The following is a 16,802-nucleotide window of genomic DNA, read 5'->3' on the forward strand; positions in this document are numbered from 1 at the left end:
AATAAGTAATTATCAATGATTCTTAGTATGATATTTCTATAAGGGCACCTCTTACGAAAATGTACGAAAATGGCTCGATGACTGGTTTGCCTCAAAAGAGAAACAGTTTTTTTGGCGCGGCATCCACAAATTGTCAGACAGATGGGAAAAATGTATAGCTAGCGATGGGCAATATTTCGAATTAAATATTTTTATCATTTTCATACAATAAACGTGTATTTTCTATACAAAAATTCATATTTACATACTTGGTAGACTTATCGAATAAAAATTCCACGAAAATCCCTTCATTCGCATTGTACACAGATTTTCGAAGAGTACAACGAGAGAAATATGACTAAGCTGCACATGGTGCTGTTCAACGACGCGCTCGAGCACCTGACCAGGGTGCATCGAGCGCTTCGGATGCACCGAGGCAACGTGCTGGTCGTCGGTACAGGTGGCAGCGGGAAGAAATCAGTAATAAAGTTAGCATCCTTCGCCGCCGGCTACCAGCTCTTCCAGATCATACCGACCCACGGATACAACGAGGCGTCCTTCCGCGAAGACATGAAGAATCTGTACAACATGGTTGGCGTGGAGAACAAGAGGGTCGTGTTTATGTTTACGTCCGCCCACATCATACATGAGAGCTTTTTGGAATTGGTGAACAACATGCTGATGGCGGGCTTCGTGCCGGCTCTTTTCAATGACGATGAAAAAGAGGCGATCATCGTTTCTTGCAGAGATGCAGCGGTCAATGCGGGCTTCGACATGGGAAAGTGTGTTAACATTTACTTCTCGTTCTTTTTTTGCAAAAGCTTTTGTTTATTTTGCTTTGATAGGAACTCGCTGCACACATACATTTCTCGCTGACTATATAAATGTATTCGCGAATCACGCTGTATTTTTAAGTACTGCGACTTTTTAAATGACTTTTGAATCCTAGTTCCAGACAGCACAAACTTCTAAAACACTTCTTTTTTTATTCAGATGTCTTTTACACGATTTTAAGACGTCTTTTAGGATTTATTTTGACCTAAAATTGCGTATCTGTTATTGTGTGCTTCTAGAAAAGGCGTCTGGTCGTACTTTCTCAAAACGTGCACGGCGAATTTGCGGATAGCTGTGGCGATGAATCCGTCAGGGGACATTCTACGGACACGATGTCGCAATTATCCCGGCTTGATTAACAATACCACCATAGACTGGATGTTCCCGTGGCCACGGCAAGCTCTGGTGGCTGTGGCGAATGTCATTTTTCGAGACGTAAGCAAACGATAGGCAGAGAGGACGTTCGAATAAGAAGTGAGAAATGTTTCTTTCCAGAACCCGATTGTGCCGCAGAAATACAAGGAGGCAGTTGTGAATCACATGGTGTACGTGCACACGTCTGTATGTCAGTACACGGAAGACTTCGTCATGAAATTGAGGAGGCGAAATTACGTCACGCCGAGGCACTTCCTCGACTTCATCAACACTTATCTGAGTTTGTTGATAGAGAAGAAAGAGTCCATAAGCTCACGCTGCGCGCGCCTTTCCGGAGGTGATTGCCAAATGTCCTGATAAACTTTTTCATTTGTTGTTTCATATACTTTTCTATTAATAATTTAATAAGTAAATTCGGTTAATGAATTTAATGAATAGATTCACATTTTATCTTACAGAATTATTTTCTTCAGATTATACTTTAACATATACTATAACGTATAACGTATATTTCAAAATACTATTGTGTCCAAAAAGTAAGACCAATTTAAAAATTTTTTTTTAAATCTTTATTTATTATTCCAAATCTATTTCGTCGCCTTCAAAGTAATCCCCCTCAGACACAATATACTTATGCCAACGTTTTTTCTAACCCTACGGTTGGAAACCGTATTACGTGATGCATATAAACCCACACTGCAGTGATAGATATAAACCCACCATCTCACACTGCATTGGTTCTTCGAGATCATTTCGCTAAAAATTCGACCCATATCGTTCCACAACCACCATATTCACCTGATCTAGCACCGTGTGACTTCTGGCTATTCCCTAAACTCAAAAGACCGCTCCGGGGACACCGTTTTGACTCGATACGTTTTGAAGAGATACAAGTTGAATCGAAGAAAGCTTTGAAGGCCATTCCGGAAATCGATTTTAACAACTGTTTCGAGGGTTGGAAAAAACGTTGGCATAAGTGTATTGTGTCTGAGGGGGATTACTTTGAAGGCGACGAAATAGATTTAAAATAATAAATAAAGATTTAAAAAAAAAATTTTATATTGGTCTTACTTTTTGGGCACAGTAGTATACGTTTGAGCATAATTTGTGAAAAAAAAGAATGAGTTCTGTAAAATAAAAATAAAAAGATAAATAATAAAGAAAGAAACTTTTTGGAATATTACTGAGTTCGTTAACGTTAATTCATTTATGGAATTCGTTAATTGAATTTAGTCGTATTATTGATGGAAAAATATCTCCCTGAAATCTACAATTTCTGAACAAACGAGATCGATTTTATACTTCTGCACCGATTGAATAGCCGATAAATATTCTTATTTATAGCCGATAAATATTCTTAGGATTACAGAAGATCGCGGAGGCTTCGGTAACCCTGACAGAACTAAACGAGACTCTGGCTGTACAGAAGATCAAGATAGCCGATCAGACGAAGAATTGCGAGCAGCTGCTCGCATCCATCGGCGAGAGCACGGACGTCGCGATGCAGAAAAAAGAGCTGAGCGAGCAGAAGAGGGAGGAGATCGAGGACCAGAAGAAAATAATCTCCAAGGAAGAAACAGAAGCCAAGCAGGTGCTGGCGGAAGCTCAACCGGCTCTCGACGCGGCCAAACTTGCGTTGGGCGAATTCGAGAAAGCAGATATCACCGAGATAAGGTTCGCTACATCGAATCAAATGTTGTCTTATTCTATCACAGATTTTATCCTCGCACACAAAACGTTTCTTGCTCATTTATTACGCATATTATTCATCGAAACATTCAGTATCAGGCTACACATTCGTTAAATGATCGACACGACGGTAATTCAGATCCTTCGCCACTCCGCCTGAGCCGGTGCAGATCGTTTCGGAATGCGTCGCGATACTTCGAGGCGTCAAAGACGTGTCCTGGAAAGGAGCGAAGGGAATGATGAGTGATCCAGGATTTCTGAGGAGTTTGCAAGAGATGAATTGCGACGAGATCACTCTGAAGCAGCAGCAAGCGATACGATCCCACCTGAGGAAGAGCGACAAGCTGGATCAGATGCAGGCCATCAGCAAAGCAGGATACGGCTTGTACAAATTTGTGCTCGCCGTTCTCGATTATTGTGCCGTTTACAGAGAGGTATTTATAAAAATTTAAGTAAGTTAATAGCTTCCTTCTTCCTTCTTTTTATATCTGTTACTTCTTCTCCACTTCTTATAATTGAAGAAAATGTGTCCTCCATTTATTCTTCCCCCTAATATCTCTCAGTTTTCAATACTCCTAAATATTTAAAGAAGATCAACCCCTCCCGGGACAAAATTACAGATTTAACATAGTTAGTATATTTAATATCTCCTATTCCCACCTATGTTACTAATTCACCCTTGATGTGCTGCTTCAGGTAAAACCAAAGATAGAAAGAGTCCAAGAACTCGAAGAGGAATCCAAGAAAGCAAAGCGTGCCCTGGAGAAAGAGCAACGTGAGTTGAATCGATTAGAAAAGATGATCAACGAGCTGAACGCGAAGTATGAGGTCGCGATGACCGAACGACAGAAGCTTCAGGACGAAACGGATCTACTGCAACGACGTCTGTTAGCCGCCGACAAGCTAATCTCCGGCTTATCCTCCGAAAACAAACGCTGGCAAAGGGACCTGGAGGTTCTGCAGAAGGACTTGGAAAAGGTCACGGGAAATTGTTTGTTCAGCGCAAGCTTCCTCGCTTACAGCGGTCCGTTCTCCTACGAATTTCGGAATGAAATGTACAGCGACTGGGAGAACAGCATTTTGGAAAAGGAGCTACCTCTATCGAAGCCCTATAAGCTCGAGGAACAGTTGAGCAACGACGTCGAGATCAGCACGTAAGTAATACCGCCATATTAAGCCGTGGAACAAATTTGTCCATAGATAATAAATACAAGAATATAATTTCTGGCTATATGGACTATCATTTATTTATTAATTTTATTTTTTATTATTTATTAATATTAATTATATTATTTTGTATTATTTCTTCTCTAGAACAATACAGATGCTATTTGGCTAGTAATATTATAAATTCCTTGATTTCTATTACATTAATTTTATGGCTGTTTATTAATTGTTCAAGTTAAAGGAAAGTGTCCGGACATTTTTACAAATGTGCTGAATCGATCACAACTGTCATTTAATGCGTATGTTCTTCGATTTCTACGTATACCGTAATGTAAATTGGCATGCAATTTCTCACGTCTGACGTCATCAAACAAAGACAGCCATAGCAAGGACCTAGGAACTTAAACTTTTTTAAATATAACTGCAACTAATCATTTCAGAAAAAGAATAATCCAACAGCTTTTTTATCTTTAAATGATTATTTTTGTTTGAACATCAGTAGTTTTTAACATCTAATAACTATGTTGCTTAAAGATGGAACTCGGAGAGTCTACCGTCGGATGAGCTCTCTATTCAAAATGGCATATTGACCATAAAAGCGTCCAGATTTCCACTTTGTATTGATCCTCAGCAACAAGCGCTGAATTGGATCAAGAAGAAAGAACAGAAGAAGAACCTAAAGATTCTTTCTTTCACGGACACGGACTTCTTGAAGCAAGTAGAATTAGCGATCAAGTACGGCTTACCGGTGCTCTTTCAAGATGTCGAAGAAGTCGATCCTATTCTGGATAACGTTTTATCAAAAAATATTCAGAGTAAGTCGCGAATTACGAAAGTATATAAGACGATATCATAATTTTCCAAAAGTAAACATTTATAGAATTCGAATAAGTCTCAATTTAATGAATTAAACATTCCTACAGCTGTTGCAGGACGAATGTTTGTCATTCTCGGTGACAAAGAAGTGGATTATGATCCAAGATTTCGTATATATCTAATGACAAAAGCATCTAATCCATTACTTGATGCTGCTGTATATGCCAACGCGATTGTCATCAATTACATGGTTACTACGGCAGTAAGTAAATTTTATTGTATAATTACACCATTATTGTTAATGGTGTAACCATTAACATAATTGTTGCGTAATTTATTATTACACTAAAGATAAATGTTAAATTATTTATTAATGTGTAATTAGCGCGCACAATTATTATTATACAATTACATTTATTTAATTTTTTATTAATATTCATTGTTATTATTTATTACATATTTTCATAATTTATTAAATTAATCAAATATATAAAAATAACTAATTGTTAAATTATTAATTATATATATTAATATAATATATTATATATTAATATAATATATTATATTAATATATATAATTAATAATTTAACAATTAGTTATTTTTATATATTTGATTAATTTAATAATATAATAATATAATTTAATAATATAATATATTATATTAATATAATATATTATATATTAATTATAATTATAAAAAAATATTTTTTGCCATAAAATTTTATATTATCATAAAATACATATACTAAAAAGCTCTCACTGTTTTCTCTCTCTCTCGCTCTTTCTCACTGTTTTCTCTCTCTCTCTCTCTCTCTCTCTCTCGCTCTTTCTCTATTAATTCGCCTATAAATAAAAATTTTATCTTCTTAGGGCCTGGAGAATCAACTTTTATCGGTGGTGGTAAGATCCGAGCGGCCGGATATCGAAGAGCAACGAGAAACGCTGATTTTAGAGATCAGCGAAAACAAGAGCCTGCTTCAGAACTTAGAAGACACTCTCCTGCACGAGATCGCGATGGATCAAGGCAATATGTTGGACAATATCGATTTGATCGAAACTCTGGAGCGCATTAAATCCAGCGCCAGCGAAGTGATGAGCAAGCTTTACCTCACGGAAGTCACCGCGTCTGATATAAATAAACTTCGCGAAGGCTATCGTCCGGTGGCAGAACGAGGCGCTGTCATGTTCTCCGTGTTGGCAGACATGGCCATTGTGAATTCTATGTACCAGTATTCCTTGATCAGCTACGTCGAGGTGTTCGTCCACTCGCTGAAGAGATCGCTCCCGGACCCGGTGCTGACTAAACGACTGAATAACATCATTCCAATGTTGACGAAGAATGTATACGATTACGGCTGCACCGGTATCTTCGAGCGGCACAAGTTGCTTTTCTCCTTGCAAATTTGCGTGAAAATAGAGCAGAGCCTAGGCAACGTGAGGCAAGAGCAGCTGGACTTCTTTATCAAGGGTAGCATGGCCCTGGAGAAGTCGATCAAATTGAATCCCACCAGGTGGCTGTCGCAGATGGGCTGGGAAGATATCCTCAAACTAGCGAGTGACTTTCCCGACAAGTTCGAACAGCTACCGGAAGAATTGCGGGATTGCGCGGAAGACTGGAAGGAGGTATAAAGTATTTAAGATATATGTTCGAATAAATGAAAAGAAAAAGGCAAGTGAACCATCGCTGTGTTAGTGAGGTGATAAATTACAACTTCAATATCACATTAATATGTAATTTATGATTGAACGTTTCGATCTCTTATCATTGAATTCTCTTCAATGATCAATCGTTGAATAGGCTTGCTTATCTTTTAAAGTTTCCTTTATTTATTCGAGATATGAATATGAAAACTTATAACGCTTTAACTCATATTCTGAACTCTCTTTAATCGTTGAAACCATCTCTAAAAGTGGCTTATAACTAATCAGAAGGTTTATGTGCGACTTTTAAAGGCGCTCTTAAAAGAGAGTTTAGAATATGGGCGTTTAGTGTCGAATTTTCTGCCTGCGTCAAATTTTATGTGAAACTAGCTTAAACTACCCGGCATTACTTGAGTTTCTTATACCTAGAATCATCTAAGCTTAAATTACCACAAAGTGTCAAGGGGATGAAATCAAGAGGAGAAAGTAGGATGTGTGTGTATTCAGATGTCATGTAGCCAATATTTTATGCAGGATCGTAAAGAGAGCAACTATACAAAATTTAGTCCAGATCGGTCTAAAAGTTTAAGACTTAAAAGACAAACGTTCCATTTTATCTATATATATATTTTTCGAGTTAAATCTTGCAAAAAATGCAAAGATTGCTCGTTTCAGTGGTTCGATTCAGACGCGCCGGAATTGGAGGAATTTCCATGCGACTACAACGAACGATTGACGTCTTTCGAGAAGCTGATGCTGCTCCGTTGCTTCCGTGTAGATCGCGTTTATTGCGGTATTATCAAGTACATCATCGAGATTATGGGCGAGCAGTACATCACCCCGCCTCAAGTGAACCTCGACATGATTTTTGAGGAGAGTACCTCCGCAATGCCCGTGATTTTTATTCTGAGTCCAGGCTCGGATCCCACTTCCGAACTGATGAAGTTAGCCGATCGGTATGGCTACGGCGAAGGAAGGTTTAAGTATCTCTCGCTCGGCCAAAATCAAGAAAAGGTAAGACTCTTATAACAGATGTAGAGAGAGATTCGCTATATCTTCTCTTCATAATAGATCGCGATGGACTTATTGGAGTTAGCAATAGCAAGAGGTCAATGGCTGATGTTTCAAAATTGCCACTTGCTGCTGTCCTTTATGAGGAAACTCGAGAAGACTTTGAGTAATATGGAACAAGCTCATCCTGATTTCCGTCTGTGGCTCACCACGGAACCGACTCCCAACTTTCCAATCGGCATACTCCAACAATCGTTGAAAGGTACGGAAGAATTTCGTTTAATGTAGCTTGCATTCGCGAATACGACTCGAATATCACTTTGCAGTGGTAACGGAACCACCGAGTGGGCTGAAGTTAAATCTGCAAAACACGTACTTCAACATGCGGCCGCAGCTCTTAGAAAGCTGCTCTCACCCTCTTTACAAGCATTTGATTTACGTTTTGGTGTTTTACCATGCGGTTATCCAGGTGAGTGAGCGCTTGAGATAACCATGCTGATTAATTCTCCTCCTTGGAGAAGCGTCCTCGAAATGTACAAATTTAATATTGCAGGAAAGGAGAAAGTATGACAAGATTGGATGGAACATAAAGTACGATTTCAACGAGTCGGACTTCAACGTGTGCACCAACATTTTAGATATTTACTTAACAAAGGCACTCGCGATCAAAAATACTAAGTTACCATGGAACAGCCTGAAATACTTAATTGGAGAAGTATGTTCTAGCTTTATAATTTGAAATATCTTAAATACATGAAGAGAGAGAGAGAGAGAAAGAAAAAGTTTCCTTTTTCCAAATATTCAAAGTTCCAAAAGATCAAACTTAATTTATTCTCGACGAATTCGTTCGTTATTGTTCTCAATGTTCTTTACCTACGTTTGAAATGTAAATCGTTCTTTTCTCGACAACAACAGGTGATGTACGGTGGAAGAGTGATAGATAGCTACGATCGTCGCGTCTCCCGCACCTACATGGACGAGTACTTCGGTGATTTTCTGTTCGACGAGTTTCAGCCGTTCCACTTTTACAAGAACGACATCGTCGACTATGTAGTACCGCCAGAAGGAAGTCGCGACGATTATTTGCAGTTTATCGACGAGCTTCCGTTGGTCAATACTCCGGAAGTATTCGGGCTACATCCGAACGCCGAAATAGGATACTTCACGCAAGCGGTTAGGGAAATGTGGAGGCATCTTGTTGAACTTCAACCGCAAACAGGTGCGAACGTGTTGATGTGTGTTTTCTTCATCTTATCAAGCTATTTCCCTAATATCGATTATTATCAAGATTAGGTAAGTTAAACTTGTTTTGAAAACTCACAATTAATGATCCTCAAATCAATTTAGTTTACACTAAGTTACGTAAACAGAGTTCACAGAATAAGGGCTTAAACCAACTGCGTGTCTCTGTAATCCTCTTCGTAATCCTAGCAATAGCACAAATCTCCTAATTTAAATTTCTTAAGCGAGTTATTTAGAGATCACTAAATTGAAGGTATTCCAGCTCGATAACTGAGAATTGAAGAGACTCTAAGTAACTCAAAATCTAGGGACTTAGCGAATCCGATCACGAATCTCGAATCAAGATTCTCGAATAACGGTGATCTTGATCGATGCGGATCCTGGTGAACGGTGATCTGGATCAACGATGCCCGATACAGCAATTGCGCGCGTTTTGGTTTCGTTGTTAGAAATTGAATCAATAGCAAAAAATTACAAACTTTGATAGCTTATAATGTTTCATATACGAAAAATTAAATAACTTCAATTATATATTCAAAGTTATCATAATTTGCTTTCCTTTACTTTATGACGAATGGTTGTAGCTAACTCAGATGAAAAAAAACAAATCATATCTAGTTTACTACGTTCTACGATCAATCATGACATTCATGACATTTTGTAAATCTCATATCCGATCAAATTTCCAGCAGTGAGCGTTACCGGCATCAGCAAGGACGAATACATCGATAACGTAGCGAAGGAGATCCTGACTAAGATACCTACGCCGTACGATATCAACAAAGTTAAGAAGAACTTCACCGTGACAGTGACGCCGACCGCGATCGTGCTCTTCCAAGAATTGGAGAGGTTCAATAAATTAATAGAAACGATAACGAGGACGCTGAATCAGCTGATAAAGGTCCGACAAACCTTCGACGTTTCATATAAATAACAAGTTATACTTTTGAACATAACAAAGCAGCATCAATCAGGATGCACATGAGGTGTATCCAGAATAAAGACGTATTTCGTCTTAATTGCAGGCTATTGCCGGCGAAATCGGAATGGACGAGGCATTGGAGAATATTTCAGTGGCACTTTATAACGGCATCCTGCCCAAGGAATGGGCCAAATTGGCGCCAGACACGCGAAAGAATCTCGCCGGCTGGATGGACCACTTTCAAAAGAGGATAGTCCAATACACTAACTGGGTATGATTGGGTGAAACTTTAAATTATCATAATGATCTGCTTTGTGATTTCACATCTGCGCCAACTTGGATATCTGTCTATTATATAATATATATTATATAATATAATATATATTATATAATATAAAATTATATTAAATATATATTATATAATATATATTATATATTATATAATATAAATTATATTATATAAATATATATTATATAATATATATTATATAAAGAAAATAATATATAAATAATATATATAAAATAATATATATAAAATATATAAATATATATAAAATAATATATATAAAATATAGAAAATAATATATATAATATATAAATATATAAATATAATATAGTATATATGATATAATATATATTATATAAAGAAAACATACACTAAAAAAAAAAAACATTTACACTATATCCATCCTCCCTCTCTTTTCTACCGTTTTTCTGCTACTACATTTTATATTTTAATTATTAGTGATAGTATATATAATTCTTTATATAGATTACTTCGATAGATCAATAATATTATTCTTCTTCGTGACTCTTTTCTTCTTCATGTTAGTCCGGCGCGAACGAACCCATTGTACTTTGGTTGTCCGGATTGCACGTGCCGGAAACTTACCTGGCAGCTTTGGTGCAAATGACTTGTCGCAAAAACAACTGGCCCCTCGATCGCTCCGTCATTTACACGGTGGTGTCGAAGTTCACTAAGCCTGACGATATAGAAGAAAGGCCCGATGAGGTGAGTACCGACACTCTGTCTCTACTAGTCGCTTGGCAGTGTCTTGTTTTACTTATTAAACATTGATGTTACGTTATTCTGCGACCTACACAGGGCTGTTACGTGCACGGATTGTATCTGGAAGGTGCTAGATGGGATATGGAGGAACATTGCTTGAGGAGACCTCATCCAAAGGTCCTTGTAGAAGAACTACCGATATTGACTATCATACCTACCGAAGTTCATCGATTAAAATTACAGGTATGATTCAGTTAACGTTAATTAACTATTATGAACACTTTGTTTCTCACGACCCACTTTGGATGAAAAGAATCAATTGATAATTATTCAGGCAACATAAAACGTTCCTATGTCCAGGATGTCCTGAAGATGATGCTCTGCACATCCAGGATAATCTTAGGTCGTTCTATGTTATCTACATATGCTTTTCGTGTACATCATAATTTTTGTTGTTGCGGATTTTTTTTCAAGTGTACACGCAATTATATTTATCTTGCAGAATACATTCAAAACTCCAGTATACACTACATCTGATCGGCGAAATGCTCTCGGTGTCGGCTTAGTGTTCGAAGCGGATTTGGCGACTCCAGAACACATTTCGCACTGGATCCTGCAAGGCGTTTGTCTAATATTAAATACAGACTAAGATACTTTTCAAGATCGACAATTGAACCACTGCATTCTAGTATATCTTGCGTTAGTGTCATTAGTTAATACTATCAGTTACAGGACTTTTATAATAGATATAAATTAAATTGTTCTTCCATATTATTATTTAAGTACGTTATGTTCACTAGTCATTTTGTGAATCGCGCAAAAGTGAGATAAAGGATTTACACTCACAATCTTTCCATATCTTTTAATATCAAAATAATAAAAATTAATAACTCACAATATAATTTTTAATGAATTTTATTATATCCGATATATTTAATATAAACGATATATTTTTTATATATATTTTTTATATATATATTTTTTATATATATTTGCAGTAATATTAGTAGTATATCTTATGTATTGCACAGTGCATGATATCTAATTTGTGGTAGACACAGGTTGTAGAAAGAACTATCGACAAAGTCATTCAAGTTTTGCCACCACACCCAGTAATCGTTCCTCAGATGTTCTGCATTTCTTGCCTTGCCAACAAAATGTGGATCTACAATTAGCAAATATATGCCTTTATTCCCAGTGTGCAATCCCACTATACATTTGCTGGAACAGTCTTTATCTCCACCCATCATAATAGGACTGCCAAATTGCTCAAAATGTCTTTTAATGTTATCTACTTGATCTATCAGCTGTTTTCCGCTTGAGACGTGAATTATTTTGCTAAGAACATCGTATAGTTGATTTAACACAATGGACACCTATAAAGAGTACTTGAAATTATGTTATCCAAAGCCGATATGGGTCCAAGGAAATTGAGCTTACTTCAAAACTTCCTATCCAATCTCTCGATCCAACAAATGCTTTGTCTTTGTCTTCTACTGCAACAAGTGTCTTTTGTATTGTATTAATACTTGGAACAGTCTCATCTAAGTTCTGATTACTTATGATCCAGGAACAGATAGTTTGCAGTGTTCTATAACCACATCCCCAACCCTGAATAATTATAATCCATACTAAATTAAAATATTTATTTTTGCAATAGAATCTTAGGGTGAAGTAGAATCTCAATCATTATCACTTAACTATTGCAAACTGTAATTACACACCCTGTCGTCGAAACCATCACAACCATAATGCCAATACTCATACTGGCCTTGTATTAAAACTGTTTCACCTTTATTTGGTGGAACTAAATCCTCATGGACATTTTTCAATAAATTAATCGAATAATTGAGTGTCATTCTTTACTTATGTTATTGATGAAACCTAGATAATAATAAGCATCTATTTATTTATATATAGACTATATTTTTCTTTTATTTTATTGTAATTCAAAATTTCTTTACACAGATGTTTGAACATTTGATTGTCAAGAGTTAAGGTGACCAGATTTCCCAACCCTGAATTTGAGACACTTTATAAATATGTGAGGCGGAGGCGGGGAGAAGGGGATAAAAAGATCCGAAAATTATTTAACAATCATTGAAAATGATGACAAATCCCGAATAGCATTCGAAAAAATTCGGAATAAAGTGAAAAATTGGGACGTCTAGTAACTTTAACTGTATGTATCGAAAAAAAAGAGATTACTCTGTAATAATGTACTTATGATATGTCCTGACGACCGCACATCATTGTTTTCGGCACTCTAATACTTATTTCCGCAGGAGACTCATAGAACACAAGCGAAAGACGTACGAAATACTGAACGTTATGTTATCGCAATTGCTCGTAAACAGGATTCCAAACTCTTATGGGCTAAAAGTGGTCAGTGTTTGTGGCGCCCTCGCTCTATAACAGGCAGCAAAGTGGAACTAATATCTGTTCTTTTTAGCTGCTGAACTGATGCAGCTAAGAGGAACAGATTAACAATCTGTTATAGCCATTATATTGTATGATGTGATAAGACGTATATAATGTGAAAAACAATAAAGTTGCGTGAAAAGGGAAATCATGGTAAGAGCGTATTGTGTGTCAAACTGTTCTTCGGGAGGAAATATGCCAAGTCACACATTTCCGAATTTAGAACGCCGCAACAAATAATTCCATAATTTGCATATGAAACCTCCATGCGAAGAAAGCGAAGTAAAAAAATTGAGAGTGCGATAAGCACTTTTTTGAGAATAATTAAACAACTTTGAAATGTCATTTTACATATTCATTTGAGTATATTGAAAGGTAATCTCTCTCTCGTAACAGTAAAAAAAAAAGAAACAAAATATGTACAATAGAACAATTATGTAAAATTATTCTAAGCAGCCAAGTCACTTAGCTTTTTTGATTTTTCATCCGGTATGTTGATTGAATTAATAATTAATTTTGTTAATATATGCAAGTATTTCTAAGATGGCTGTGTGATATGGAACATGTTTATATTCAAAAGATATTAATTTATATTATGTTACAATAAGGACAAAAACAAATAAATAGAATAACATGAATGTCTCTTAACGTTCATAAGAGAAAATTATAGAGACAAACTAAAGAAACATATAGGTATTGGTTTCACTAAGTTTGCACAACAAACTTATTATATGCAAGATATTACAACATTTTCTTTTATATATATCGTGTATATTTTTCTTGAACAGGTTTCCATTACAGTTACAGCAGTGAGAACTTGAGCTAGAGTCACTACTACTCCTCCGGCCAGGGCTTGCCGATGCCTTGCGACGCGCCCATCCTGGATGGATCCTGGCTGGGATAGTGTATGGGAGTTGTTCCTGGAGGGAAGATCGGCGTAGCAGCGGCAGCGGCTGCGGCCGCCATTTGCGGCGGAAACATGAACTGCGGAGCGACGGGTGGCGGTGGGATCATCATCGGCGGCGGCATCATGCCGGTGGTGGTCTGCAGGTTGAAAAAATTGTTGGCTACGCCCTCGGGCGGCGGTGGTAGCGCTCCTGGTAAGCCTGGCACGGGTTCCAAGATCTCCCTCGTTGCTTCCGTGGCGGACACGGTCTGTCTGCCTTGGGAACGACCCCATTTGATAGTGAGCCGTCTGCCACCCAGTATCAACTTGTTGAACGTCCTCTCGGCCGCTGCCTCGGCCGCAATTCTTTGCGTGTATTGGATAAAGGCACATTGTTGGCGCGGTACCATCGTCACCGAACGGATCTCGCCGTACTGGTAGAAGTGGTCGCGTAGTTGCTTCTCCGTCAGCACGTCCCCCAGGTTGCCGATGTACAGAGTCGTGATAGATTTGTCCTCAGGCGGATCGAGCTTGGGCATGGCCGCAGCTCGCCGCATCAGCTTGTCCGCCACCGGGTCGTTCACGCCATAGTAACGATCCTTTATGTTCTGATCGGCTAACGGATCGTCGGGATCTGTCGGTTTCTCGTGACGATAAGGACACTCCTCACCTCTCTTGCATTCACCTTTCACCCAGAAGGAGCATATGTGTGGCCTGTTCCTCTTGTAGTACGGACTAGTTCTAGCCAGTTTCATCAGCAGGTCGCTAGCCGCGGCGGATTTGCCAACAGCGCCGGCTGGCGTGGTGGGATCAATTTTCCCGATCTCATTGTCTATATTTTGCACATAGTATTCTTTGTTCACGTCGGATCGTGGCAGGTCGTCTTTAATTTTCAGCGCGGCGTCGCGCACCTGAATAGGAAGGCCGTACTCCAAATCTAGCAAGCAAGTTTGACAGACGTTCTTCAGTCGACTGCAAGTCTGGCAGACTTCGGTCTTCTTAAATCGCATTCTTGCTCCTGGACACCATCTAAACACAGTGAATGGTCGCATACATATCTTGCACTCCTTGCCATATCGCTCCTTTGTCTGTGAATGAAACATTTACATAACTATTAGTTATTATTTCAAAGAAGACTCATAGTGACGGTAATCTTTCACAATGTATAAAAATAATATTATTATGTAAATGCTTGTCTACTTGTATAACAAAACATACTTAAGTCAAAATAATTAAGGTTTTTATTTCAGGTAATTTTCCATAATATAAGAACAACATACTATATATTATATAAATATTTGCTTGCTTGTATAAAGATACGTACTTGAATCAAAATAATTAAAATTTTTATTTAGAATAAGATATTGTCCTTTTATCTTTATTGAGAGAGGAACTTCATAATTACTGTTAATCAGGATTGGACGTTTAGGTGTAAATTGTAATACTCTATGTGTAGACAATATAAACTATATATGAAAAATATATATGTAAAATAGAAAAATTGCATGAAATTTTCACTTATATGACAGGTTAATAGATTTAATTCTATGGCCCAATCTACAATAGATGGAGTAAGGAATAGAAGTAGGAGTAAGAAATAAACAGTAAGCAAATTGACCAATTCCATTCTCACGTTTCAAAAATAATTGTGATTGGTCTGTTTACTTACTGCTTATTTCTTTCTCCTACTCCTACTTACTCCATCTATTGTAGATCGGGTCTATATGTAGCCAGAGTATTCTAAAACAGAGTTGTTTACGTGTAAATTATGATAAGGCCTTTTAATGCATTGTCCTACATGGCAGTAGTAAGAAATAAGCAGGAAGTAAATGAACCAATCACAGTCGATTATTCTTGCATCGTGAGAATGGAATTGGTCAGTTTGCTTACTACTTATTTCTTACTACTACTCTACTGTCATTGTAGTGCATAACATATTACTCTTGACATAACCTCTTTGGCATGACGACATTTAAGGCGGTATTTCTTTGAAATACGTACTACATTATTCCAAAACAAAAGACACTGAATAAATAATTGGAAGTTGTTAATCACTTACCATGCGAATATATGGATTATCACCTAAGCATGTTTGACAAAGTATTGGGAATTCCTACGACAAAGAAAAATCAATTATAGTTGTACAAATTTCACAAATGATAAACCGTTACATGATTATGGCTCTTTAAACTTACCGCATCTTCCCAATTTTGTCTATTATACGTATTCGTGGTTTTTGATGTAGCCATCGTATAACAAAAATTTCTTTTGAATTTCTTTTAACAACAGACACCCAGGTGATCACACATTCGGCGTAAAGTTACACAATAAAATGGGACGATTTTATTGGCTTAACTCGGACGACGCGACGCGTGACGCGCTAAGTAGGAACACATTCTTAAGCCAGCGGCACACGATGCTTGTTTTGTGCTGGATTGCTTGCTGGATGGAAATATTCTATTTTGACTGATCCGTCTTCAGAAGTGCACCAATCAGAACAGAGTATTTCTATCTAAAAAACAATCCAGCATGAAAACAAGTATTGTGTGCCGCTGGCTTTAGATTAGGTTAACTGACGTTAGTGAAACCGATGGTGTGTTTTTTTCAGTTTCATTGTTAAACTGGTGCAATAAGTTAGGCAGAGTTCCCATTTAGCACGTCACGCGTCGCGTCGTCCTTCGCGGATCAATCAAATCGTTCCATTTTATTGCCTACTTTACGACGAATAAAATAGGACGATTTGATTGGTCCGCGAAGGACGACGCGCAAGTGACGAGCTGAGTGGGAACGTACCTTTAGAGTGAGAAAA

The 16,802-nt window shown here is 37.5% G+C and overlaps 3 protein-coding genes across 7 annotated transcripts in view; 1 reads left to right on the top strand and 2 right to left on the bottom strand.

The window, feature by feature from the left end:
• Positions 1-11,487, top strand: part of LOC116841342 (dynein heavy chain 10, axonemal) — a 40,537-nt gene extending 29,050 nt beyond the window's left edge. The window contains exons 32-50 of the mRNA XM_032809147.1: positions 307-761; positions 1,053-1,248; positions 1,309-1,525; positions 2,550-2,862; positions 3,017-3,311; positions 3,574-4,031; positions 4,579-4,859; positions 4,968-5,122; positions 5,732-6,484; positions 7,178-7,516; positions 7,574-7,775; positions 7,840-7,982; positions 8,067-8,228; positions 8,429-8,732; positions 9,445-9,656; positions 9,781-9,948; positions 10,510-10,689; positions 10,783-10,929; positions 11,189-11,487. Coding sequence (XP_032665038.1) covers positions 307-761; positions 1,053-1,248; positions 1,309-1,525; positions 2,550-2,862; positions 3,017-3,311; positions 3,574-4,031; positions 4,579-4,859; positions 4,968-5,122; positions 5,732-6,484; positions 7,178-7,516; positions 7,574-7,775; positions 7,840-7,982; positions 8,067-8,228; positions 8,429-8,732; positions 9,445-9,656; positions 9,781-9,948; positions 10,510-10,689; positions 10,783-10,929; positions 11,189-11,335 — 5,127 coding nt within the window. The 3' untranslated portion in view covers positions 11,336-11,487. The remainder of the gene's footprint in view (positions 1-306; positions 762-1,052; positions 1,249-1,308; positions 1,526-2,549; positions 2,863-3,016; positions 3,312-3,573; positions 4,032-4,578; positions 4,860-4,967; positions 5,123-5,731; positions 6,485-7,177; positions 7,517-7,573; positions 7,776-7,839; positions 7,983-8,066; positions 8,229-8,428; positions 8,733-9,444; positions 9,657-9,780; positions 9,949-10,509; positions 10,690-10,782; positions 10,930-11,188) is intronic.
• Positions 11,488-11,607: 120 nt separating this feature from the next.
• LOC116841341 (ufm1-specific protease 1) lies at positions 11,608-13,075 on the bottom strand. 3 transcript variants are annotated; one of them, XM_032809145.1, is made up of 4 exons: positions 12,895-13,075; positions 12,411-12,570; positions 12,127-12,297; positions 11,611-12,062 (listed from the first exon to the last, which is right to left on the bottom strand). In XM_032809145.1, the coding sequence occupies exons 2-4, from the start codon at positions 12,543-12,545 to the stop codon at positions 11,703-11,705; spliced, it is 666 nt and encodes a 221-aa protein (XP_032665036.1). In that variant the 5' UTR covers positions 12,546-12,570; positions 12,895-13,075; the 3' UTR covers positions 11,611-11,702. The 3 variants fall into 3 exon arrangements, with proteins under 3 accessions (XP_032665037.1, XP_032665036.1, XP_032665035.1); XM_032809144.1 differs by having other exon boundaries at positions 11,612-12,062; positions 12,910-13,073; XM_032809146.1 differs by lacking the exon at positions 12,895-13,075 and having other exon boundaries at positions 11,608-12,062; positions 12,127-12,277; positions 12,411-12,554.
• Positions 13,076-13,844: 769 nt separating this feature from the next.
• On the bottom strand, positions 13,845-16,526 carry LOC116841340 (pre-mRNA-splicing factor RBM22-like). 3 transcript variants are annotated; one of them, XM_032809143.1, is made up of 4 exons: positions 16,189-16,526; positions 16,053-16,106; positions 15,693-15,733; positions 13,845-15,081 (listed from the first exon to the last, which is right to left on the bottom strand). In XM_032809143.1, the coding sequence occupies exon 4, from the start codon at positions 15,043-15,045 to the stop codon at positions 13,942-13,944; it is 1,104 nt and encodes a 367-aa protein (XP_032665034.1). In that variant the 5' UTR covers positions 15,046-15,081; positions 15,693-15,733; positions 16,053-16,106; positions 16,189-16,526; the 3' UTR covers positions 13,845-13,941. The 3 variants fall into 3 exon arrangements, with proteins under 3 accessions (XP_032665034.1, XP_032665033.1, XP_032665031.1); XM_032809142.1 differs by having other exon boundaries at positions 15,663-15,733; XM_032809140.1 differs by lacking the exon at positions 15,693-15,733 and having other exon boundaries at positions 13,846-15,081; positions 16,189-16,521.
• Between the last annotated feature and the right edge of the window lie 276 nt (positions 16,527-16,802).

Source organism: Odontomachus brunneus, unplaced genomic scaffold, assembly GCF_010583005.1.
Source record: "Odontomachus brunneus isolate Ranch 3 - 2012 unplaced genomic scaffold, Obru_v1 Obru_scaffold_015, whole genome shotgun sequence".
In the NCBI taxonomy this organism is placed as follows: Eukaryota; Metazoa; Arthropoda; class Insecta; order Hymenoptera; family Formicidae; genus Odontomachus; species Odontomachus brunneus.